Source organism: Hippocampus zosterae, chromosome 10 (assembly GCF_025434085.1).
Source record: "Hippocampus zosterae strain Florida chromosome 10, ASM2543408v3, whole genome shotgun sequence".
Taxonomy (NCBI): Eukaryota; Metazoa; Chordata; class Actinopteri; order Syngnathiformes; family Syngnathidae; genus Hippocampus; species Hippocampus zosterae.
Window position 1 is genome coordinate 15,656,496 of NC_067460.1, and position 25,555 is coordinate 15,682,050.

The 25,555-nt window shown below is 42.6% G+C and overlaps 2 protein-coding genes across 5 annotated transcripts; both read left to right on the forward strand.

Annotated features, from left to right (window-relative positions):
• The first annotated feature begins 144 nt into the window (after positions 1-144).
• Positions 145-5,612, forward strand: spa17 (sperm autoantigenic protein 17). Of its 4 annotated transcripts, none has more exons than XM_052077379.1 (3): positions 145-331; positions 2,195-2,347; positions 4,985-5,612. In XM_052077379.1, the coding sequence occupies exons 1-3, from the start codon at positions 317-319 to the stop codon at positions 5,006-5,008; spliced, it is 192 nt and encodes a 63-aa protein (XP_051933339.1). In that variant the 5' UTR covers positions 145-316; the 3' UTR covers positions 5,009-5,612. The 4 variants fall into 4 exon arrangements, with proteins under 4 accessions (XP_051933339.1, XP_051933337.1, XP_051933338.1 ...); XM_052077377.1 differs by having other exon boundaries at positions 152-331; positions 2,192-2,347; XM_052077378.1 differs by lacking the exon at positions 145-331 and adding an exon at positions 516-649 and having other exon boundaries at positions 2,192-2,347.
• Positions 5,613-9,930: 4,318 nt separating this feature from the next.
• Positions 9,931-20,629, forward strand: hepacama (hepatic and glial cell adhesion molecule a). The gene is made up of 7 exons (XM_052077413.1): positions 9,931-10,232; positions 14,170-14,517; positions 15,516-15,797; positions 18,227-18,317; positions 18,448-18,515; positions 19,414-19,484; positions 19,955-20,629. The coding sequence occupies exons 1-7, from the start codon at positions 10,142-10,144 to the stop codon at positions 20,315-20,317; spliced, it is 1,314 nt and encodes a 437-aa protein (XP_051933373.1). The 5' UTR covers positions 9,931-10,141; the 3' UTR covers positions 20,318-20,629.
• The last annotated feature ends 4,926 nt before the right edge of the window (positions 20,630-25,555 follow it).

The window sequence follows — 25,555 nt, forward strand, 5'->3', positions numbered from 1 at the left end:
TGTGAACGCAGTCGGCCAGCTACTTTAATGAGGCTGAAAAGACAGAACACATGCTGACACGTTTGTAGGAGGTTTCTACCACCACAACCGCCCCACACACACTCCCTACCTCCCTCCCTCAATGTGTGTGTGTCTCTCTCTCTCTCTTTCTCTCTCTCTCTCTTCCTCTCTTCATGAGCGAATGTTCCTGAGCATGCAATGATTATTAGTAAGAGCCAGTGAGGCATCTGTATATAAGCAGAGATTGACTTGTAGAGAGCGAGAGTGACACATTAGGCCCACCTGAAGACCAAGCTCATCTCTGAAAGTTTAAGACATGGACTGCCACAATGTGAGTAACATTTTCGTTTTAACTTTCTGAGGATTTTTTTATTTATTTTTTTTTTTGCACATATTACTGTGCTGCTGAGCTCTGTGCTGACGTCATCGTGTGCTATTTCCTCGCTTGACTGTATGTTGGACTCGTGAGAGGAGTAGTCAGACAGCATGAAACAGCTCGCATGACATGAGATTTGTTTCGCAGAAGTTGAACACATTGTGTCACATGATGTTGATAAACAGCACCATCCCACCCGGTGGTTTCCTTCTCTCAGAGCTGGCAGCTGAGTGAGCAGTCAGACACAGAGGTTAATGAATGCTGGCTGCACAGGTGGGTGGTCGCCCTCGTACATTGGAGGGTGTTACACCGCAGACGTGATGCGGCAGGGGGGGTGCTCACTTTGTGGGCTGCTTTGTGTGAAATCACAAACTGATTTCACCGAGCAATGCTTTCTGGGTGTTTGCGCCACAGAATTTGAATGATTGTTTACACAAGTTGTCAACAGCCCCGGCGACATGCCGCTGACACTTTTCAGAATATCTCTTCCATCCGCCACGTCTCCTTGGGGACACTGGTTGCTGACTGAAGGAAATGGATGTTGTCATTTTTCCGGCTTATCCTTTTTCCATGCCAGGGTCCAGAACCATAACTTTCTTTTGTATTTCTTAGCCGCTTCTCTCAGGATTGCTTCCTTTTGTCCTTTCAAATGCATTTTCTCAGTGACAGAAGTACTGTTCATCAACTAGTCAAATGATGTACTGATTGGGAATCCCTCAGGAACATTTTGCACCATGAGGTGGATCAAAAATTCTGCCTCGGCAAGGGAAAAAAGTGCTTGCGTGTTGTTGCATGCTGACATTGTGTTAGAAATTAAGTGATGTTATGTATAAAACACATTCACTCACTAATGGAGACGCCTTACTTCATAAAGAGATGTTTTAAAATGGTTCATATTAACTCCAGTCACTTGATTTCAGGTATCAGACAAACAGATGTGTGTCCATCTGCATTTGACAGTTTAGGCTTTGCAATTTTTGCACATCAGTCTCTCTTGTGCATGGCTCCCCAACTGAGTTTTACTGTCCCCAAGTGCAGTTTTGCGCCTTTTTATTTATTTTTTTGCAACGTGTTGTACAATTTACCATATTCGTGGCAAGTGTCTCAAAACAGGATCTGTTCTTTGTTAACCACACACAAGAAGGCCTGGTACTTCCACCACCACCCAAGTCGTACAGAGCAGGCATTGGCCCAAAGCCAGGCAAAGTATATCTGGACGCCTCTGACTTTCAAATGTTGAGCATCATCATCTTCTTGTACTTGAAGAACTTGAAGTCAGTGAAGGAAAAGCTTTAGCGCTCTCTGAGGCATTCGCCACATTTGTTGATGCTGACAAACGAAAGCTTCTCAATCTGGCACCGAGATGCAGTCTGGCATAGCAAACGTTCTTGCTTGAATGTGCGACTTGATGAGCGACGGGCAAGGGAATGATCGATTGACAAATTCTGATGGCCTCACATCAGTCCGAATGAGATCTGAAAGGAAAAAGAAAATTGGTATTGGTATTGTGACTTTATTTAGTTGTGGAAACGGCAACATATAAGAAACACTCTTCAAACGATGCAGTGCAATTCTACACTGACAACAAACTAGAACCACAATATTCTCTGATAGCAGCAATCATGCCTATTCAACACTGAGAAAAAAGTGACATGCTACATTGCAAATAGGCCATCTCGGTCATTCATAATATGATGAGGAGAAAATTTGAGCTGGGTTAACTGACCTCTCGGGCATTACCACACAGTGGACATCTCCCCGCGATCATAATAAAAATCATGCGTTTAATGTTCCATCATGACACGATCCTCTCAGCAGGAGGAACATAGTCGACCCCAGGAGGAGGAGGACATCATGGACATCCCGCTGGATGACCCCGAAGCCAACAGGGCAGCCGCCAAAATTCAGGCCGGCTTCCGTGGCCACATGACCCGTAAGAAGATGAAGCCAGAGGACAAAGCGGAAGGAGAGGTGAGCTGGCGACAGTTGTGTATACCTCCTAAATACGCTATATGTTTCGGGGGCGTTAAGGATGCAACGGTGCGTTATTAGGCTACAACCAAATTGTCTCTCCACAGAACAATTCGACTGACAATGTCTGACATATCTTGGGAAGTAATTCGTTTTTTTAAAGGCATCCGATAACTGCCGTTGTTACTGTAACCTTTTTTTCCATGTGTTATATCATGGAGCAATACACAATTTAGAAGCCATACATAATTGATGAAAGCAATTAGAGCCCACCCTCTGAGATATGTTATGTGTGATTAAGGCCATGCATAACCGAGTGACTCATTTAATTACCCCATAGGCGCTCCGGCAGCAGCCGATTGAATCCTCAACTCTCAAAGCGCTGATAAATGAACCTGTTTCTCGACACATCGTTTAATCACCAGAGAGATGTTCAAGTTGTAATTTAGAGAATTGAAATGTTAATCGAGCAGGCAGTCAGAGAAGGCGCTGCTCTTCAGAAGACACTGTTCAAAATGCAAAGAGGTTCCGCTTGTTTTTGTGGTTGTATTGGCAAGCACCGATAGGCAACGTAGGAGTGTGGTCCATAAACGGTTTGTGAGATCATGTCATTGGGCTCAACACACAATTCTAAGCCCCAAAATATTTCACTTGCAAATACTCATAATATCTAATTAGAGGCGGTTTGATCTTTTTTTGGTTTTCTTTACACTGGTACTGTGCTGCCTTGAGTCAAGTCAAGTCAACAGTATTTATAGAGCACTTTCAAACAGCCATCACTGCATACAAAGTGCTGTACATGGATTGATTTAACATACACAATAAACAGTAAGACGAAATGGTAATAATGGCGGTAGGCACTTGAGGTACAAGTGACCCTGACTTCTGAGATTTTGAGGTGACCCATTGCTGGGCTGTTTTTAATTTGTATTTTATTTTAAAAAAAAGGTAAGGTACAAACAGTGTATGGTAGCAGTGACCTCACCCAAACTAACAATTAGCATTGAAGTCGTCGCGTTATTACCCTATAAGTCATGGATGTTAAAACACAGAGGGTGAAACAACACATGTAGACAGACAGCAGAATAATGCTCATAGGCATATTTTATGTGTCATTCGTCAAAATAAATAAATACATAAATATTACTGCATCTTACCAAACTTAGTTGTGACCATCTCCATTCATCGCTGTAGGGCTGTACCACAATGCCCCCACGTGGGCAAGGCGCTTATACCAGAAGGAGCCGCACAGTCACAATGAAATACTATACACAAACTTCATTCGTTATGTTTGATTGAATTATTTTATTAATTGTTTTTATATAAAGCACTATATTTTTGGAACATTATTTTCCTTATTAAAAAGACATTACAAAATGTGTTGACGTTTTCTGGGGGGGGGGGGGGGGTGTCAGAGGCCGGAACAGATTAGTGGTGTTTCCATTCATTTCAATGAAGTGTTTCAGGTGACAAGCATGGTCATCAAACAAATTAGACTTGGATCTCAAGGCACCACTGTCGTGTCGTGTTGCCCGCTGTGATCAAGTACAAAGTATATATTAACAACTTTGGCACAAAAGATCTGCTAGTAGTTGCGTCTAACTCACTTACTGATATGTATGTATGGAAGGGATGTATTTATAGCTTCAGGTGCATCGACTATCATATGCTTCAGTAGGCCAAGCAGAATTAATGAACCTGTCAAACTGAATCCAGTGCCTGCCAAACAGCTCCCTCTGGGGGAAGAGCCCCTTACCACAACATGATCTGGGGTTTTTTTTTTTTAAGTTCACACAGCCACCCGTCGCTTTGCTAGCAGTGTCAAAACACTGTGAAGAAAGTAACTAACATGAAGAGATACACAACAAAATATGGAGCTGAAAATAAAAGTTACCAGTACATAAATATCACATTCCAAGTGATGATGTTCCTCGGGCAAGCATGTTCTGGTGTTAATAGTTACAATGTACTCAAGATGCGTTCGTGCATTGATGGATTCGCTTGTGCCACGGATGTTATCTATTATGAAAGTCAGTTGCATAATTTAAAGAAGTCGACATGAAATTGCATTATGTACAACGAAACATAGGCAAAACGTTTTCATAATTTACAGTCATGTTATCTGTTTGAGGCTGATCACATTTCGACGTTTTGTGTATACGGTATATTCATATTTTCTTAATGTGGACCGCAATCCTTACTTACTTGGTATCATTATTTATCATAAGAGTGCATAATTGACAGTATATCCAGTGGGCTACATTCCTTACTGCACTTGTGACATCAATTTACCACTGTCGGAGCCCACATTGCTTCACTCCACCTTGGTTTAACGAACATGAACATATTCCAAAAGCCTCAACAAATACATTATTTAAGGAGAAAAAGAATACTGGTACTCACCAGAGGTTCCATAGTAAGCGGGCATTGATGGCTTTTTCACACTGCACTTATTAGGGCTGAACAATTAATTGAATTCCCATTGATGTCACAAGGTAGTCGAAAACAATTTCCTAATTATAAAAGGCAGCATTTGTTTGTGTTTTTCTCCGAAGAACCACTGGAGCCTTTGACCTTGACAACAAACTGTTGGTGTTCTGACATGCTTAAACTCCGCTCGGCTACTTCTGTTTTTAGAGGCAGGAGGATCGGGGGCAGTAGAGAGCGATGACACAGCTGTGCCAGAGCGGGGATGGCCCTGTCCTGGCCTAGATGAAGAAAGTCAAAAGTGGGGAAAACGCTCTGCAACGTAGCAAGCAAGTATGGTTGGCTGGCATATACTGGCTAAATTGGTTTTCAGGCGCATCTATTGACCACAGGAGTCTCCTTTTTTCTTCTTCTTCTTCAACATAAATTAGCGGTAGAAAACGAACAATTTGAGGATGTGTTGTCTGTGGGATTTGTTTGGGGGGGGGGGGGTGTTGTTTTTTGTCCGTGAACTTTAGCACTCCTCCTGCTTCTCCAGGAGTCTTTATCAGTCAGTCCAAATGTCTTTGATCCAGATTTGGCAACTCACTGCATGTTTTTCTGATACTTGTGAAAGTGTGCTAGTTTTAGATCATCTGTGAATGTGAAAATGAATGTCTTTGGAAAGCACAACAGGGCTTATTTTTGGATGGTCTGTGTATAAACTAGGTGTGCATCAGCAGTAGACCTTAAATTGTTGGTGGTTTGTGCATTGTGTGATGACATGCTTGTATCTTAATATTTATCCATTGACCTGCTTGCTAAATTCATTAAAGATTGAAAAATATCCCCGAAAGAAGTAGCGTCTCATTATTTTCTTTTTTTTTGTTGGTTTGTTGAATGTCTACATATCAAAACTAACAGTCAGCATGCAGTCATTAGCCATCTTTTTTTTCACAAGCATTTGGTACATCTCCCTTTTTCGAAAAGACTGGATCAATACACTTTAGTCATTTAGTTGGTGGATTTTAAGTGGTTTACTTGTGAGGATTGCTGTAGAGTGTTGATGATTTTAGTCATGAAAAGCAGATTTGATCGTCCGATGGTTAGTTAGCACGTCAACCTCACAGTGCAGAGATATCGGGTTCAATTCCAGCTCCGGCCTCCCTGTGTGGAGTTTGCCGGGCCTGTGTGGGTTTTTTTCCAGAAATGGTTTTCTCCCACATTCCAAAAACATGCGTTGCACCGCAAACCTTGTAAAGATAAAGCGGATCAGAAAATGGATGGATATATGTGTTTGCTACTTTTAAGATTTTGCAGTTTAGACATTGACAGTGCGCCTTAATGTATGGCGCGTACAGGTTAAATAAAAATTATACCGAAGTAAAAGTCTAAAGTCAAACTGTTTTATATTCTATGTAAATATATTGTACTAAAAAATAATACCCAGCTGAACTGTACTCGGGCAGTTTTTTTAACCACTTGAGGGAGCTCACGTATCACTCGTACCACATTTCTAGTATCAGTCTTATGTATAGTTTTAAACTTCATTTAGAAATGTATTTGGAGACATGTCAAGTATTTTTGCTCTAAAGATAAGAGGCTATTAAACTTTCTTCAGTCGCTGATGGTGTAGCGGTACACTTGCCTGACTTATGTGGCATCGGTTCCCACTCAGTGACGGTGTGACTGTGGGCGTGTATTTTGCTTCTATTTGTCCCCTGTGACTGACTGCCGACCAGTTCAGGGGTTATTCCCCCTTTCGCCCATAGTGAGCTGGGATAGGCTGAATGGATATTGGATAAACTGTGCCCAGTATCACATATGCATAAAGGTATGGGCTGTTTCCGGGCTCATAAATAACCATCTTGTTATCTATTGCATATGGGGTTTCAAATTAATATTTCTGCATGGCTTGCTGAGCCAGTCTGCTGTTATGAGCGACAAGCGCGAGCATCTTCAGCCTCCCTGTGCTCCAACTCAGATCGCCCACTCGCATCTGAGCTAGAGCACAGCGCACATGCATTCTCACACAAGCACTTTTTTTTTTAATAGTCCTCCTTACTTTGGCAAGCAGATTCCACTTTTGCACTCAAATGTGCGTTCCCTGATTTTGTGTGCAGGTGCTAGGTGCTAAGAGAGGACAGACAATTTGAGTCCTTTTTCCTGCTCAGGCTGTCATTCCTCCTCCTCCCCCACATTGTGATAAGCATCCTCTACGGGTTTTATGCAGACCTACTTCTCTTATTCTCCTACTCAATCCCAGAGATGCCATGGCCACGTTTTCATGTCCCTTTAATGGCTGTGGGTGAACAGTCAATCAAGTGCACACCCACTCAGTGGCAGTGAAATTAAGAAAAAAGACACATGGAAAACATGTCGTTTAGCGTCCTCAAATGAGTCGTCAACCAGCGGATTTCAAAGCAAAATTTCCCACAATTTGGCCCTCACTTTGTGTCAATTGAAGATTTTAGATAATTGGAAACATTTGTTTTTATCATTGGGTTTAAGCCCCGGGGCTTACGGTACACAGGGGCCGAACAGAATAATGAAAAAAACTAAATTTGTTCATTTTCCTGACAAACACTTTCGATTCTTAGCATGGGTCGACCAACCCAGAAGCGATTCTGTGCAGTGCCGTGGCTGTAACGATAGTGTCTTAAAAGTGTTAATAGTTTCATATTATTCAGCCACAAAAGTTGACAAAGAAGCCCACTCTACGGGAACTATTGCTTCATTCCAAAGGGCCTATCCGAGGCCATTACATTTCACATTATTTTGCCATTTGTCATATCATTGCGGCAGCCGCACTCGCACATTTGACCCCCGTGTGCGTTTGCTAATGCAGTCAAGCTGACAGGACCGAAGCGGCGGCAGTTTTTCAGTCAGTATTCTCTTCAAGTGAATTTACATCTCACTTTGATTTTTCCAAAAAACAAGCACATTATGAGTGGACAGGTTGGAATATCACGACGCAACAGGAGTGCGTTTTACAACGACAGTCTCACAACGGCAGATGGGGGGACCAGCTGTGGAAAGACCACATAGTATCAGTTTGTGAAAACATGATTTGACCATACAGGGAGAAAAATGGAGTGTCGGGTTCGTTCATTATGATATTGTATTCAAGTATTCAATCAAGTCCAGCTCTGAAAATAGAGCTAAAAGCAGTGCTGGTAAGTATGTAAAATTAGTCGCGGGCTAGCTAACCATCTGTCAAAATGAACGTTTAACACCGAGATGGTACATTCCAGATGTGTTAACCATTGTTTACGAGTTCGTTTTCATTGTGTGATCTGGATGTGTAGCTTAGCCTTTTTAGCAAATTGCGCTGCTAGCAACATTTCCAGTTTTTTTTCCCCTCAATCTGTCCAATGCTTCTTTTTGCTCCAGTTCCTTAATTGTGAGTTGTGCTGATCATTCATGAATTTGTTTCCATGTTATCCCATCAGCAAATTGTAGGAAATATATTGTAATCCCGAAGTGTGTCATGGTGGTTTGATACTCTATTGAGCCCCACTTGACTAATCAAGACGAAAAAAAAATTTGACATCAAAATCTGACTTGGGCACCGCGTGGGTGACACAACATCAAGTAGTGTCAGACTGCGAGACAATGTCTCCTCTCATGGAGCTGAGTTGCAGTATGTCTCGCCACTCCTGCTTCCCTCTTTTCACTGTCAAGAGTCATCCTTGATTTAGAGTGTGTCATAGGATGAGAGGAAGAGGGCAAAGGGATGGGTGGTGGTGGGTGGAGCTTCAGGGGAATTGGCTTTGATGACCAACAACAGACGCGTCTGTTCTCACTTTCTCCACTTTTGAGCTTTCAATCACGTGGCTGCCTCTTTCTAAAATCTCTCAAATGTAGGCACACAAGATGGACATTTGAGAATTGACTTTGAACGCTAGTAATATTTTATTCTGGGGGAAAAATGTTTCAAATGAGACATACCAGTACACGTGTCGATAATCAAGCTGAATTTGAGCCCTCTTTCCAATCAAACTCATCAAAGGCCCGATTACCGAATGTCTCCGAAAGACTGTCCTGGCTGATCATAAATCCTTGTAATACTCCGATTGCGTAAAGTGATAGCTAATCATGAAATAACACAAACAGAGAAGCAACTGGATGTGAGAGCTGAACATCTCTCCAGAATCATTCACAGCAATAAAGACAAAATCGTCTATGTATGACATTCTTACACAAGGCGAGATGTTACATTTAAGAAAACTAGGAAAAATGTTCAGAACTTCCATGGTGGGACGAGTCACTAGAGAGGCATTCAGGAGGCATCCAAACCAGGATTTTGTTCTTTGAGGGTAGGGGTGTAGATCGACTCAGTAAATTAAGAACTTCATCTATTTTTATTTTTTGGTATCACTGCGGATGCTGCACTGATCTGTCTGTTATTCATTCTCCTGCTACGTCCTCACCTTAATTGTGAACAACGCCCCCTTGAGTCAGGATATTATCCCCGAACTGGACTGGGCACGCCACCTCTTTCCGACTGAGGACCATGGTCTCAGATTTGGAGGTGCTGGTTTTGATCCCATCTGCTTTACATTTGGCTGCAACACGCTCCAGTGACAATTGGACATCATGGCTTGATGAAACCAACAGTCCAAAACCATCTACAAAGAGTAGAGATAAAATACTGAGGCCACCAAACCGGGATGCTCTCAATGTCTTGGCTGCGCCGAGAAATTCTGTTCATAAAGGTTAGGAGTAAAATCAATGACAAAAAGCGCCTTTGGCAGAGTCCAAGAAAACGAAAACAAAAAACACTCACATAAACGTGAAAGGTATGTCGCATTTAAATGAAATGTAACGCACCAAATAACGTCAGGAACGTGTTCTTGCCCCCTCCGATCGCCTGTCACTGGATTTGATTGCTTCAACGCAGGGCTGGTTGCCAAGTAACCATTTTTGAATTTACCAAGATGGCTCCAGTTCGGATGAATAGGCGCTAAAGAGGCATGTTGTTTTTCCACACAAATGAGCACTTCACGTGCACTTCCCTTTCAGCAAACTCAAGTACAGATGTACTTTCCAACAAGAGTCCTTTGTAAGTCTACGTTTTCAGCTACCATTTTTCAAAACCTTTCCTGAGCCCCTGTTGCTTTCTCATCCATACTATGTCTCTGTTAAACACTCACACGCACGCACACACACACACACACACACACACACACACACACACCAAGTTGGGCTGTTGTTGGCTCTGACTGGGGGTGCTGAGAGGAGAGAGTGTGGCTCAGTGTGTCCAGGAAGAGGCCAGTGTTGCAGGCAGTGCAGTGGGGAGAGCCTTGATACACAGGGAGAGAGACGTGCCCAGCGTGGTGAAACCATGCTCACTAAGTGGGAGAACGCCTCGGCCCAGGACACAAAATGAAGGTGGGGAGGAAGACAGGGCACAGTCTCTGTTCTGAAGTTTCTTCACTCGTCAGCCTGGTCGGTCTCCTCCTTCTGCTCCTCACAGGTATGCCCTAACATTTTTTTCATCCTCCCAAACTGTACTATGTTGTCATGTATCAAACTTTCTGGTCATGTATACCAACTCATAAATTATGGTTTATTTGTGGTCGCTCTTAAACTGGACCCCCATCACACATGCTTAAGGAGAGGAAATTTCATCACTTATCATAAGTGACTTCTGACTCCAAAATCAGTTCCAATAAGGATCCTTTTAAATCCGTTTGTCCTGATAATGGTGGTTAAAATGCGGGGTCCACCCTGGACTGGTCACCAGCCAATTGCAGGGCACTAACCCATTTAAAGTTGGTGGAAATCCAAGTTTTTGTGGGTTTGAGTCATTTTGCGCTCTGTGGAGCCATTATGGTGTACAGCAGGGGTGTCAAACTCATTTTTGTCACGAGCCACATTATAATTACCGTTTCCCTTGCGGGGCGGTGATGACTAAACTATTCAAAGAAGTCAAGAATAACGTTTTATTCAACTATTGTTTCAGTAACTGTAACAAGGGGTTTGGTAACAAGAAAATGCTTACAATATGTCACGTATTTATTACAGATGAAAATTTGAAATTTTGGTACAAATTTGAGCAAGTATCATGGAAGTTGTAATCTTTGATTTGCTTTCGCGGGCCACTTAAAATGATATGGCGGGCCACATCTGGCTGGAGATTGACACGCTACACAATCTAATATGACATCGCATGTTAGTTCCTCTCACCCTACATTCTGCTCAGTATGACAGAAAGAAGCAGTACTGATAGAAGGAATTTGACTGAAATGGGTTGACCTCCCCCTTCCCCAGAATCAAAACTGGCGCAGACCTTTCGGTTTATCCAGTAGGCCCAATATGCTACATGAACCAGGAAGAGGCCTGCTAACAGACCAACTCAAAGATGCCATTCTCCAATTTTGTTCATTTTGTTTCATTTTTGTTGGAGTAATGTTTTCCTTTTTGAATCGTGATGAAACCATTCCAGACTCCTCCAGATTATAAAATGGTATGGTCCCTTTTTTGTTTTTGAGTGAACCAGAAAGGAGCCTGCTAAAAAGACACAAACGGTAACTTATTTAGTTTTTGATCATTTTTATTTTGGTTCATCTCTATTGGAATATATTTTCCTTGTTATAATTTGAGTCCTGATGTAAAAGTTGTTTGTTTGAAATCAGGCATTTTTATTGCTTACATTCGCCTCTAATGCTTTCAGGTCAGAACTGGCACAATCCGACTGGTGCCACCTTGTGACTCAAATACAGTATTACATCATCCTCCATGAAGTAGGGAAAATCCTCCTACTACTTTCCTACTTGCCATTTTAGTCACATTGGAACAATTTCGCCCAACGATCCTCCCTAAAAATGGTACAATCCTAACATTTTTTGCCGTGCTCCGTAAATCAAAAAGTAACCTTATACTATCATGTTTTGTTTTGTTATTCACTATTGTTAACAATTTAGCTTTATGCTCTTCTGATTGTCATTCTCCTTTGTGACTGAGATTCTTTTAAAATGTTCTTAAGAGCTGCAGAAAAGTTCAAACCAAGGCTCAGCATGTGGAACCATTCCTCTCGTGCTATAGCACCTCCTGTGCCTATCTCCAACTTCACCACTGACAAAGACTCTCTCTCTGGTTCCCGGTTTCTCGCTCACTCTTTTCAAGTGTGCTCCAACAATCGTGCCCTTTGTCTTATCGCCTTGACAACCCCGTTCAGACGGCCAAAGGGGTTGCCATGACTAGCAGGCGATGCCCTGCTAACTGACTGGCTGCGAAGAATTAGTCAACAGTGCAGAATCTCTCTCTCTCTCTCTCCCTTTTTTCTCTTTCCCTGTTTTCTTGCTCGCTCTATCTTTGATGGGACTCCCCAAAGCTGGCCAAGAGCCAATGTTTGGACTTATGTCCACTAAAGGAGAAGCAGTCTCTACAGGGAACATATGTGCTATGCTGTGCCAAGGCAAGGCTTCACTCTCAAGGATAACATGCGGTCTTTTGGGAGGACGAGTGAAGTCAATGGAGAAGTCTAAATTAGTATGTTACATGTTCAGGAGGATGTCCTGCAGTTTTTGTGAAGCGGATTAGTGACCAAAGATGTGAACGGATTTCATGAGCACAACGTGGGCGCATTTGTGTGTGTGTGTGTGTGTGTGTCTGTGTGTGTGTGTGTGTGTGTGTGTGTGTGTGTGTGTGTAAACAGAGCACACAGTGAGCACACTAATGGGTCCGTTAAGGCGCCTATGCAAAGAATTCGGGCTCATTAAGTCGCCATCAAAGGGAGAAAAACAAGAGGCTGAAATTGCAGCAACTCTCAGTGAAAGCTTTGTGCCAAAAATATGGAACCTCAATTTACTGCCTTTGGCCCCTTGTGATCATTTGTGCACCTTTTAAATTGAAGTGAAAGTAACTACTTCCTGGTTCATGGCAAATGGGTTCCTGGTACCTTTGCACTTTTATCCAGTTAGAAAATTACAAGATTTAAAATGCACATGTGTTTTTTGTTGTGGGGGGGGGGGGGGGGAATCAAAAAGTTGTATTTAAATGAGGCTCAAGTTTCAGTATTGGTTCAAAAGAAGCCTCCGACTAAGCAGCCCCGTCATGATGAAAAATGCATCGTAGCATCTGCCTTTAACAGTGGAGACAGTTTGACGTGTTGGAGCAAAGCAAGCTCGGGCGTAAATAATGGAAGTCCAGGAGAACTCATTTGGCCTGAATTTCATTAGCGGTGCCAGTTTCGTGCTGGCTCGCTGTCACATGATAGGGACTTAGTGCGTCGTTTCCGCAGAAATGTACCACTTTCACATTTGTTTTTTTTTCTTCTTTTTTTTTTTAGCCTGTGAGTCTAATTGCTGTCGAGAGTAATGTCTTATTACAACATTCCTCCATGCTTTGAATGAAATCTTAACCAGCTATCAGAAGAATACTCATAGTTGACTTTACATGCAAGGAGAGAGACAGAGAGAGAGAGACAGAGAGAGAGAGAGAGAGAGAGACAGAGATAGAGAGAGACAGAGAGAGAGACACACACACAGAGAGACACAGAAACAGACACAGAGATGGACAGAGAGACAGCCAGAGAGAGAGTCAGAGAGAGACAGAGAGACAGACACAGAGAGAGACACAGAGACAGAGAGAGAAACAGAGACAGCCAGAGAGACAGTCATAGAGAGACAAAGACAGACACAGAGAGACAGAGAGACGGACACAGATAGAAAGACACAGAGTGAGACAGAGAGATGGGCAGAGACAGCCAGAGTCTCAGAGAGTCAGAGAGAGACACAGAGACAGAGACAGAGACAGAGAGGGCAAGAATCAGACAGGCAGAGGCTAAGTGACCGCACTGTGTCGTGTGTTGCATGTTTTGGTCCAAGAGATAGATTGATAAATTAGTTGTCTGTCCAACATATTTTAAGCGGCAGTATGTGTCCCGCACCCCTTCACCGTATCTGGGGCTCGGCTTGACACGGGCGCCTTGTTTGACACAACCGTCCTCACAAATGTGTTCCAAAAACTGGTCATTGTCCACCTTTCAACAGTACAAACACTTGACAGAAACGTGTGAAACAAAAGACGATGAGCCGGGAGGGAACGTACAAAAACTGTCGGCCAAACTGTACTACCTTTGAGTCTTTGGAATTCAGCAGCCCCTTCATCCCAATGGCCCGTCACGGACAGACTGTGACCAAATGGAGAAAGACGTAAATACAGAGAAAAAACACAGAGCTCTGTTTCAGGCTACCACGGCTGCCAGGGAACATTGTGCAACCGTAGCCAAGTAAAGACTTGACTCAACTTACTTGAAATTTAGTGGGAACTTGACTTACCTTACTCGATTTTGACCACGTTATCTTGGTATTTCTGTGAAACCTGAAGGTTAAGACTTCAGACTTAGGACGTGCACATACAGTACAATCTCCTCCAAAAGTATGGGAATGCTTTGTTCTTCTGCCCAGGTGATGTGTCAGGGGTGAATGTAACGAGCCAAACCCAGGTGGTGAGGGGCATCGTGGGCAAAGAGGCCCTGCTGTCGGTCAGTTACACCAGCAGCAGCACGGACAAGCCTGTCATCAAGTGGCAGCTGAAAAGGGACAAAGTGAAGCCCGTCACCGTGGTGCAGTCCATCGGCACCGAAGTCATCGGGAACCTTCGGCCGGAGTATCGTAACCGCATCCTGGTGTTTGAGAACGGCTCGCTGCTGCTTCACAACCTGCAGCTGTCGGACGAAGGATCGTACGAGGTGGAGATCTCCATCACCGATGACACCTTCACCGGGGAGCTCTACATTGAGCTGACTGTAGATGGTAGGCACTTCTCTCGTATTCGGTGGACACGTTGGACAATACACTACATGACCATCAACACAATGTTAAAGGACGTCACATGACACCTCAACACAACCAGGAACTGACAGATGCTCAGCGTATTGTGAGCAAGTACGTTGTCATGGTGAAGCCATCTTCCCGGGTCATTTGGCCCACACTGAAGAGAAACATTTTACAAATTTACCATCAACATTCCACCTGGTATTGAACCTAACCCATGATTTATAAATACATATTATATTATCGTTATTATATTATCATTATAATTATTATTACACAGTCACTGGTAGTGTAGTGGTAAACTCGCCGGCTTTCGGTGCAGGCAGCATGGGATCAAACCTCGCTCAGTGACTTGTGAAAATAAAAAAAATGTCTAAAAGAATATTATTACTTGATGTGCTAGAGGAAAATAATTTGGATTTGTAATCAGTGCAAATATACAGTACATATGTATTATTTGGAAAAGATTACTGGCATCTCTGATTAAAAAAAAAAAAGTATGCCTGTGAGTTTCGGGTATAAATAATCTATTTTTTGTCGACTTGGAGTAGCCATCCTCACATTCTAGTTATGGATCTGTGACTGTGACTGAATGCATGTGGCTTTGCAAGGCAGGGCCTGGCCTGTTAACGGATGTTGGAGTCACCAAATGAGATTGTGGAATTGGCTGGCTGCTAATTGGGTAAAGCGTTCCTATTTGGGTAGATTGGTGCCCGTGTGGGCTCGGAGTAGAAACAGGCATCACTTAAAAGTCCAGCGTGTTTGGGGCCCAAAATTGTGCCATTTTTGTTTTGTGGTGTTCCATGAGATTTGTGTATGTACCTTATTGGTCAATAAAGGTTGGCAAACAAAAAGTTACGGTATTCTTTCGCCCATGGTCCTCTGGAAAAAGCTAAAATTTGGCGACTGATTCCATGAAATACCTTATAGCATGTCTTTCTTTCTCAATTCGATTCCCATTGTGGTGTCGTCCTCAGTTCCAGTCTCCAAGCCCTACATTCAGATGGTGGCGTCATCTGTCCTCGAGTACAGCGAGCACTTTAACTTGCACTGCTCCCACGACAACGGCACCAAGCCCGTGTACGCTTGGCTGAAGGGAGGCAAGGTACAGGCCAACGATTCCCGCCTACTGCTCTCGCACGACCAAAAGGTGCTGAGCATCGCGCGCGTCCTCATGTCGGACGACGACGTCTACGCCTGTATGGTGGAGAACGCCATCAGCAGCATGAAGAGCACGCCCGTCAAGCTCACCGTCTACAGTAGGTGGCATGTCCCCCGGTAGGACTGTTGGATTTCTACACCATGTATTCAGATGTCACTTTCAGTTGCACGCCAAAGCAATTATCGCATCCCACTGAGTCACAGAGAAGCATGCCTGCCTCTCCGACAATCTCGTTTACCCCGAGTGCAAATCTGCACGCCACAATGGGCAGTGAAAGCCAGTGAATGAAACGATTATTTATGGGCAGGGATCTCAATAAGCAGGTGCCTCAGCGCAACAAAGCAATCCGGCTTTGTATATTATTACTCCACTGGGATGTGCTTCAACTTTATTTCCTCCGCCAGCATGGAAAGACGCATGATGCGCCGCACTTGAAATGTAATAAAATACAATTTGCTTACATAGCCTGATGTGTGTTACCGTATTGGCCCGAATATAAGACGGTGTTTTTTTTGCATTGAAATAAGACTGAGAAAGTGGGGGTCGTCTTATATTCGAGGTCTAAACGTTATACCCATTCACGACGCTAGATGGCGCCAGATATCATTGATGCGAATGCTGAACTTGACCCCCCCAGGCCAAAGTGAACCCATGTCACAAAGAATAAAAATTAAATAGCGGTAGCACGAAGAAGAAAAATAAAAAATAGCGGTAAGCAAGAAAAAAGAAGAAAATAACAGAAGAGATAACAGAAAATGGAGGAACATAGCAGCAATCCGGAGAAAAGTAGGTCAAAGATCGGCAGCTGAGGAGAATTTATGATGTACCGTATTTTCACGACTATTCGACGCATCGTACTAATGGCCGCAGTCTCATTAATGGGTGACATTTCTGTATTTTACACATACACAGGACGCATCGTACTAATGGCCGCAGTTTTACAGTGGTAAAACATATGCCAGCTTAAACATACGGCATGCATGCGCGCACTCTAACACGTTAGCTTGAAGCATACGGTAGCATGCCAAGACATACAGATAAGATAAAAACACGTTTTTAAAAAGGCAACGAAAGCAGAACTGAGTTCGGGTGTATTTTATTTAGCCATCGTACAATGTTCTCACGTTTTTCGATCAATCATCACCCAGAAATCCATCAAAGTCCTCATCCTCTGTATCAGAAGCAGAGGACTGCACATCTCAGTTGTCATTGAATGCATCACATGCTAGTGTGAGTTGCTACGCATTGCCGAGCGGAAAGAAGGAGTAGCAACAGCAAAGTCAACATTTCTCTCGTGTGAAGCTTTCCCACATTTGAAAGTAAAGAACAGAGCGAAACATGGTGGCAGCGCGTGTGTGTGTAGAAAGAATTGAACAATTGTGCAAGTACCGTAATCCATCAAAAACGCTGCGTTCCCTCTCGTTGTTGCGTATTGTGGCGTAACTCGCCAAGCGCTGCCTCTCACTCTTTGTAAAGTTGTGTTTGCCACCGATCATCCATTGTTCCCATGCCGTTTGCAACTTTACTTTGAACGCCCGGTTGATGCCAATGTCCAGCGGTTGGAGTTCTTTAGTCAAGCCTCCGGGAATAACGGCAAGCTCATTTGCTTGACTTGTTTTTTCACCGCTGCTGTGAGATGGGCACGCATGCCAAAAGCATAACCGGTGGCTTTAAGTTTGAACTGAGCTTCATAGGCGTGTCTTTTTGTCGAATTTATTTTCAGGGGTTCTTAGAAACCAAAACCGGAGTTGTTTTGCAACAATGCACATTGCCACATGCTATACAAGTGTTGGTACTGGCTTGAGGCGTCCACTTACACGCCCACCCTTCACCATTGGCGGACTAGCTTGTCTGTCCTCTCTCTCCCTCTCTCTCTCTCTCTCCCTCTCCATATATGTATGTATACACGCCCACCCTTCCCTGATTGGCCGACTTCTTTTACAGTCACTTCCGCCTTTTCTCTATATAAACAGCGTGTCGGCAGTCAGTCAGATTTTGGAACTCAGCGCATATAAAGGACGCTCCGCACCATAAGGCGTCCTGTCCATTTTGGAGATACTTTAAGACTTTTAATGGCGCCTTATAGTCGTGAAAATACGGTAATTTACATTTCAAAAACCAGAAGCCATTCATTTCCGAATGTGATTGCACTTTCGTTTATATATTTAAATTTTCAGATATTAAGATTTGAATAAGGCAAAATAACACGCTTTTTCTCTCAAATATATTGTTGTAATCATTTGTTTCAGATGTACTGTAATTATTTTCTGTATAAAAATCAATTTGATGTTCAAAAAGTATTTTTTCAAACTTGTGTCTTGAAAAAGAGGGGGTCGTCTTATAATCAGGACCGTCTTATATTCGGGCCAATACGGTATTTCAAGTCTAAAATAGGAATGCACTGGGGCAACTTCATAGTGCAAAAACAGGAGGCAATCTTTTGGTCTGATGTTGTGGTTCTTTTTGTTGGGGTGGGAGGGCTTTTATGTTTTTGCTCTTCATCGCTCCTGTCTGCCTCTGGTTTAGGACGTAGCTCGCTGTACATCATCCTGTCCACCGGAGGCATTTTCCTCCTCATCACCCTGGTGACTGTGTGCGCATGTTGGAAGCCTTCCAAGTGAGGACTCTTCTTTCTTTCTTGTCACTCCCTTCTTTTTACCCTTCTTCTGTCTGCCTGCTGCATAAGAACGCAAGATGTTTTGTGTATTTATTTTTTTTTAACCACCCTTACCCCCACCTCCACTCAGAAAGAAACATAGGCCCGTCCCGCAGAGAGCTCCCGTCTACATGGCGCAGGGGGAAAATGGCCATGATGGTGAGCAAATTTTCGTTTTTGTACAGTGTTTCCATATTCTTGACAAAAGAAATATCGTTTTTCGATTTTGGCGGTCAATAACTACAGCTACAACAACAATAATAATAATAATTAATAATAATATTGGGGGGCGGCCCGGTAGTCCAGTGGTTAGCACGTCGGCTTCACAGTGCAGAGGTACCGGGTTCGATTCCAGCTCCGGCCTCCCTGTGTGGAGTTTGCATGTTCTCCCCGGGCCTGCGTGGGTTTTCTCCGGGTGCTCCGGTTTCCTCCCACATTCCAAAAACATGCGTGGCAGGCTGATTGAACACTCTAAATTGTCCCTAAGTGTGAGTGTGAGTGCGAATGGTTGTTCGTTTCTGTGTGCCCTGCGATTGGCTGGCAACCGATTCAGGGTGTCCCCCGCCTACTGCCTGAAGACGGCTGGGATAGGCCCCAGCACCCCCCGCGACCCTAGTGAGGATCAAGCGGCTCGGAAGATGAATGAATGAATGAATGAATAATATTGGTCGGTGGTGGTGGTGGTGTTATAAACACTTACGGTAATTCACTACAAATATTTAAATGAGGACAGATTTGGAAGTGAGGCAAAAAAGTAATTTCGAAATGTGTATTTGCATTTCTGAATGAAAACCTGTTGACCAGTGTAATCATTTCACGAGTATTTTTTTAATTATTCATTCATCTTCCGAGCCGCTTGATCCTCACCTAGTTACTAGTACTAGTTACATACATTTAATTATTATTTTATTATTATTATTTATTAGGAAGTGGTCACCGTTTAGGTTTTTTTTGTGTTATATAATTTAGTTACAAAACGTTTTCGAATTTCATATATTATTATTGATAAAGCACGGATTTTGTGTTATATCGAGTTCATGTTTTGTCTTTATTGCAGTTGATGTTGTACCGAAACCAACGACCCTCGGCCGAAGGAGTCCCATGCCTCTCTATGTACTCAACGAAGACGTAAGTGAAGCCTCAAGTCCTTTCGACCGGAAAACAAGCAATTCGAAAAGATGAAATACAAATGCGTTGTTCTTTAAAAGAGAAATACAGTACTTGGGTATTTTTATGGACGTACATTTCAAGTGATACATACTCAATATGCCTGTGTTTACATTAGCGGGGCACATGAACAACAACGTGCAAAACCCCAAATTGCAACACAAATAATGTCAACGGCCAACAGTGACAACACAGAAGTAAACGATCACGAATAAAAAGGCTTAATACGAATATTAGGGCGGCACGGTTAGCACATCCGCCTCACAGTCCAGAGGTCGTGGGTTCGATCCCAGCTTCCTGTGTGGAGTTTGCATCTTCTCCCCGTGCCTGTGTGGGTTTTCTCCGGGTACTGCAGTTTCCTCCCACATTCTAAAAATACCCGTGGCAGGTTGACGGAACACTCGAAATTGCTCTTCACTCTCATCTTGCAGGAGACTCTGGAGCGTTTGGAAGAAAGTGCTTGCACTGCCTACAGTCAACCAGAGTTTAATTTTCCTGCCACCTACGTCCCGGTCCTCCCCACCCACGCCCACAGAACTGAACCGCCCATCTGGACCACCCCGCGCAGGTACTCCCGCAGTCCCTCCCCGCTGGCACAGCTTCTCCCGCAAGCCTCGGCGGGACCTCCGCTGAGCCCGGCGCGCTCGCCAGCCCACTCGCCCTGCTCGTCTCCGCGCAGTTTCAGCCCCATTAGAAAAGTTCGGCCTCCTGTTGGAATCCCAAACCTTCGCCTGCCCGTGGAGGCCGAGAGTCCCGCCTCCAGCGAGAAGACGCAGGATTCTCCTCAGCAGTAACTCCTGGTTGCTCGTCTCGCATCGTCTTTGCTGCAATTTGCCAGGAGGAGAACGGATGCATCCGAGAATTCCTTCTTTGGCCACCAGCAATACCTCTGTAGACTTTTCATGATTTCCTGTGATAAAAAAAGTCTATCATGTTGAGAATTCATAGGTTACGTTGACTATACTATGCAGAACTACCCTTTTGATGTATTAATTTCACATCCGATGAGTAGTTCGGATGTTTACGGTTTTGGGTTTGTTTTTTTCGTTGTATCTGTAAAATCTCAAACTGTGTAATTACAAAATAAAAAGCTGCAATATTTTGTACTTTGTGAACTGTTTTCATATGTACTTTTATATGAATATCATGCCATGCTATTTCATGACCTTACAGTCAAACATCCAAAGCAATGGATGCTTGCTATCTAATGACATCATATTCATCAAATTGTAGCATCCCCTTTAGTGGATGTCATTAAAAAATGTCCCAAGGTTTAAAGAGTGTGTGTCTAAAATATACAGTATACAGTATATATGGATATATACAGGTATTTGGATATATATGGATAGATAGCTAGATATAGATACAGATATAGATAGATAGATAGATAGATAGATAGATAGATAGATAGATAGATAGATAGATAGATAGATAGATAGATAGATCTAGATATATTTAACGATATATAAATATACACACACACTTGTATAGCATTATTTATGTTGCATACCATCTATTCTTTTCATGAAATCTATATTTTTGTGGAAAAGTAATGAGTAAGAGTAAAAGTCATGAAAAGGATTCATATTGATTAATTTTCATGACTGCACGATTATGAAAATGCATTTTTACAAACCTGTTACTACAACTGTTATTACACAGTGAAGCATATAAACACAATGGACAGACACTTAGAGGTCACTGTAGCTTGCTGATTCAATGATGATTACGGTCATTATTATTAATATTACTATTATTATGGTCACACATGCATGCATATACTTATGAATAAAAATATTCGATGTAATAGAATCGTGTTGTATTTACTTTGTTATAGTATTGTGCATTCATGTGCATCACTAAACAAATATATACAGTACCGGTACTTATAATAATTAATCATCAGTCATAGCAGAGTTGTGTTATATCTAGTTTACTGTCATTTATGCATTTTTTTCCACCTGTACAAATAAATATGTTGAACATGCAGAGAGTAATTTGGGTCATTATTAGAAGTTATAGTTTCAACGAATATTATTCATCACTAGAGTCACGCTATGATTAAGAAGGTGTTTTTTCTGAAGGGTTTTTATTCTTCTGCAAAAGTGTTATAGCTTTTTAGTCCATAAGATGTCACCATTACATTGCAGTCTCTCAATTCCATATCAGTGCAGGCAGTGGACTGAATTTATCAGTCGTTTATTTTTATATTCCATTGCTGACTTTTGGACCGACAAAGTATAAAATCAGCTCTGCAATAACCCTGGGATTAGTTGAATTAAAAAGGCAGCCTAGTCAAGGTCAAGAGACTTTTATTCAATCATATTGATTTGCAGGCAACTTGAACGTCATCGTGTAATCATGCAATCTATTCTAATTAATTGTCTCTTAATGCAACCTTTCATGATTGGAAGACAATCATGAAAGACCTGTTGTGTGTGTTTTGTTTCTTAGGTGCACTCATTTGTTGAAAATGACTTCATGAAAAACGGCTCTCTCACGCAGCAAAATACGGTGTTGACCCTTTTTTTGGGTTGCCGTGAAGCACCGCCGCACAATTTAATACGTATTTCTCATCTGTTTGTTATCAATGAAGAACATTTTGTGATATACTTTTATTTTTACGACAAAGTGTTTTTAGCCTGTTCGCTGAGGCAGAGGCGCAGGGTTCGATTCCTTTTTGTGCGCCTAATGCAATCAAAGGCCAAGAATGCAATGGTGTTCACATTGTTGTCCCAGCTTCTCCCCAGGCCCGTGAGGGCTGGTTGTGGGGGGGCGGGGTCGGGGGGGGGGGTAGTCTAAATGAATAAATTGCACACATTTCCAGAATCTTTCTGTTCTGTTTTTGTTTGGGTTCCATTTGGTTTTGTTCCCTCATGCGCCCTTTTTGTCTCCACTTGTTCTCGTCATCCGTGTCCCTTGTGTTGAACCAATCAGCTCCCTCAGCCCTTTGTGTCTTGTCCAGGTGTTTCTCATTGTCTCGTCACTTTGTTTGTATTTAATTCCCCGGGTTCTGTCGGTCTTTGTTGGATCATTGTGCCTGTGTGTTTGTGTGCCCCTGTCATGTTTTGTTTCTGGCTTTTTTTTGGTGACTTTGGTTCTTTGTGGTTTTCAGTACTAGTCTATTAAAAAGTTGCATTAAAAAAAACAAATATTTTGCTCAGTTTATTTTACTCAATGAAGTCGTTTTATTTGCAGTCGCTTTGCTTTTTGTGTACCATCCGATTATGTCATTCTATTTCATGCACTGATTGGCATTTGCAAGCTAACGGCTTGTCAGAGTAGTTGTCACCAACAGCAGGCGACGCATTGCACCAACTGAGAGCGCTTAGAGAATTTGACGCGATCTGCTTGATATTTTCTTTTTACAGGTAGAATCACGCAAAAGTCTACAATCCTTTCGTGAATTTGTTCCAGAGTCAGTTCATGTCTAAACATTAAAACATTTTCCAAAAGTGAAATGACAAACATCACTGCACATTTTTTTTTAAATTGACATTAGCTGGGCTACACATATAAAATATTTGGAAGTATTTGTAACCGATTTTTGAAAACCTTTCCATGACACCCCCAGCCACTCTCTGAGAATTGTGACGTATTAGGAGAGCCTGGTATCAAAAGATGAAAAAGCAGATGATGTGATCGGAACTGTGTGCAGTTGGGATGTCTAATGATCAGAAGGAGAGCACAAAAACACACAAAAAAAAGAAAAATGTCCCAGTCTATCACTATTATCAGGATAATGCGTCTTCCCCTCAGATGTCCAGCTGCCCGGCAAGACCTTTTATCATTGAAATGATCTATCATTTCATTGACGCCTTTTCATCTCGAAATGTTTCTTTTGGTTGTCTAAAGGTGTAATGTGTCGACTCTTTTGGCTGACACGCTCATATCTGCTTGTTTTGATGCAGGTTCCCTTTTCGACAAATAGAGGCTCTTGAATTCTCATTTGACATTCAGGCCGAGTAGGCACGCGGATGTGTCTAAACTACAGTGGACCCCAAATATTCTATTATAGGGACCGGGGATTTCGTTGATTAGAACAGAGTCGACATTGTTACTCTGTGTACGTATTTAACCCCTAATTGCTAATTGTGAATTTTTGGCATCCTGTCTTCCAATCGTCCAATTTACAGATGACCGTCGACTCGACTATTGGCTGCCGTTGCCAGACTATAGCGCTGTGTGGACAAGCAAAATTTCCGGCCAACAATGCAACATTGTCTTCATACATCTGCATGAGAGTTTTAACTGCTGACGTGACGTGCGCATTGTTTTTTTTTTTTTGTTTTTTTTTTTAAAGCAGAGCTCCAACACAAGAAATATCATGTACTGGACATGAAACCAGGGGTTCACAACTTTTTCGAAAGTGTGAGCTAATTCTTGGCAACTAATTTCCGCAAAGGGCGATCCATTTTGATATGCACAGTTCTGAAATCAGGAATGTGCTCAAATTGCCTTTTAAGAATATCTCTGGCACAGTGATCCAGTGGTTAGCGCGTCGACCTCACAGTGCAGAGGTTCAATTCCAGCTCCGGCCTTCCTGTGTCGAATTTGCATGTTCTTCCCGTGCCTGCCTGGGTTTTCTCTGGGTATTCTGGTTTCCTCCCACATCCCAAAAACTTGCGTGGCAGGCTGATTGAACACTCTAAATTGTCCCTCGGTGTGAATGTAAGCGTGGATGGTCGTTCGTCTCTGTGTGCCCTGCTATTGGCTGGCAACCAGTTCAGGGTGTCTCCCGCCTACTGCCTGAAGAGAGCTGGGAAAGGCTCCACTGTAATCACGTACACATTACTAAAATCCAAAACACATAATGTGAGTTTTAGGTCAGTTGTTGGACATCACATTTTTCTTTTCGCACACCTTCATGACAGAGTCTTTTCCGACGTGTGGCACTTGTCGTGAGATTTAGGCAGTGGGATACAGCGATGGTAATTAGCCTCGAGGGAAATGGATTGCGTCTCCGTGTATGTGTGTATCACCGGTGTTAGTGTGTGAGATCCTGCATGACGCGTTCTATCAGTAATTAATGACCTCCTACACGCTGCCTGGTGGAGCATTTTCACTCAAGTCCTGTTGATTTGAAATTCCCCAGACATGGGCGGGTGGTCTTATTTGGTCTTAGTAAGCGTTTGTAGATAAGCATTTAAATAACTGGCAGTGAGGGGTTGGAGACTGGTTTGTGAAGAGGCTCAATGAAAATGGGGGAAATATGACGAATACTTACATCGGCCGATCTCACATACGCAGCCTGGCTGCAATATTTCAGTTCAGCAAAATAAATAAATAAAGAGAAATTTGAATTAACTGTACGCCACCCACCATCCTGCAGAGTTGTTGCTGAAATCATGCAGTCAAGTGAGGCAAACAAAATGTGGATCATAGTGGACTACGTTTGAGTGTTCCATGATCGAGTTAGGACCCAGTCAGAGAAACAAGGAGTACCGAAAATAATCCACCATACTGTAATATGACACACACACACACACATTTCATTTCATTTCATTTTATTTTTAGAGATAAAAATGTCCTTTAATGTGTTTCCTAAGTAAAAGTTTAGGATTCAACTTGACTTGCTTGAAATTTGGTGGTGACTTGATTTGGTTGATTTTTTATTTTTTTTTCCCACTGTGACTTGGGACCTGCTTAAGACTTGCAGGTATGTGACTTACTCCCAGCTGGATCCAGCTGCATATTCAGATTATTTTATTTTATGCAACTACTTGATGAAAATAAAATTAGCCCTGCAGAACACAAGAACCATTTTCTTCTTTAGAAAATGATGAATGATACATTAAATGACTGCTTTGTTACAGCTGCCGCTGTTGTGAAAGCGCTATATAAATCAGTATGTATTGTATTGTATTGTATTGTATTGTATTGCTATATGTTCATTGTACGCCAAAATATATGTTTATTCAAATATTCAATGCTTTAATCCTTATTTAGGATTAGGGCCGAGCACTTGAGTAGCAGAATTTACAGGAGCCAAATTTGACCCCGTGGGTTCTCCACGGTGTTCAACGCAGCAT

Bases quoted from the DNA above. Each gene is read 5' to 3' on its own strand.
- spa17 (XM_052077377.1), top strand. The intron at 2,348-4,984 runs GTGAGCTGGCGA...TTCTGTTTTTAG, and splicing joins AGGACAAAGCGGAAGGAGAG to AGGCAGGAGGATCGGGGGCA.
- hepacama (XM_052077413.1), top strand. From the start codon at position 10,142: ATGAAGGTGGGGAGGAAGACAGGGCACAGTCTCTGTTCTGAAGTTTCT. The intron at 14,518-15,515 runs GTAGGCACTTCT...TGTCGTCCTCAG, and splicing joins CATTGAGCTGACTGTAGATG to TTCCAGTCTCCAAGCCCTAC. The intron at 18,318-18,447 runs GTGAGGACTCTT...ACCTCCACTCAG, and splicing joins GCATGTTGGAAGCCTTCCAA to AAAGAAACATAGGCCCGTCC.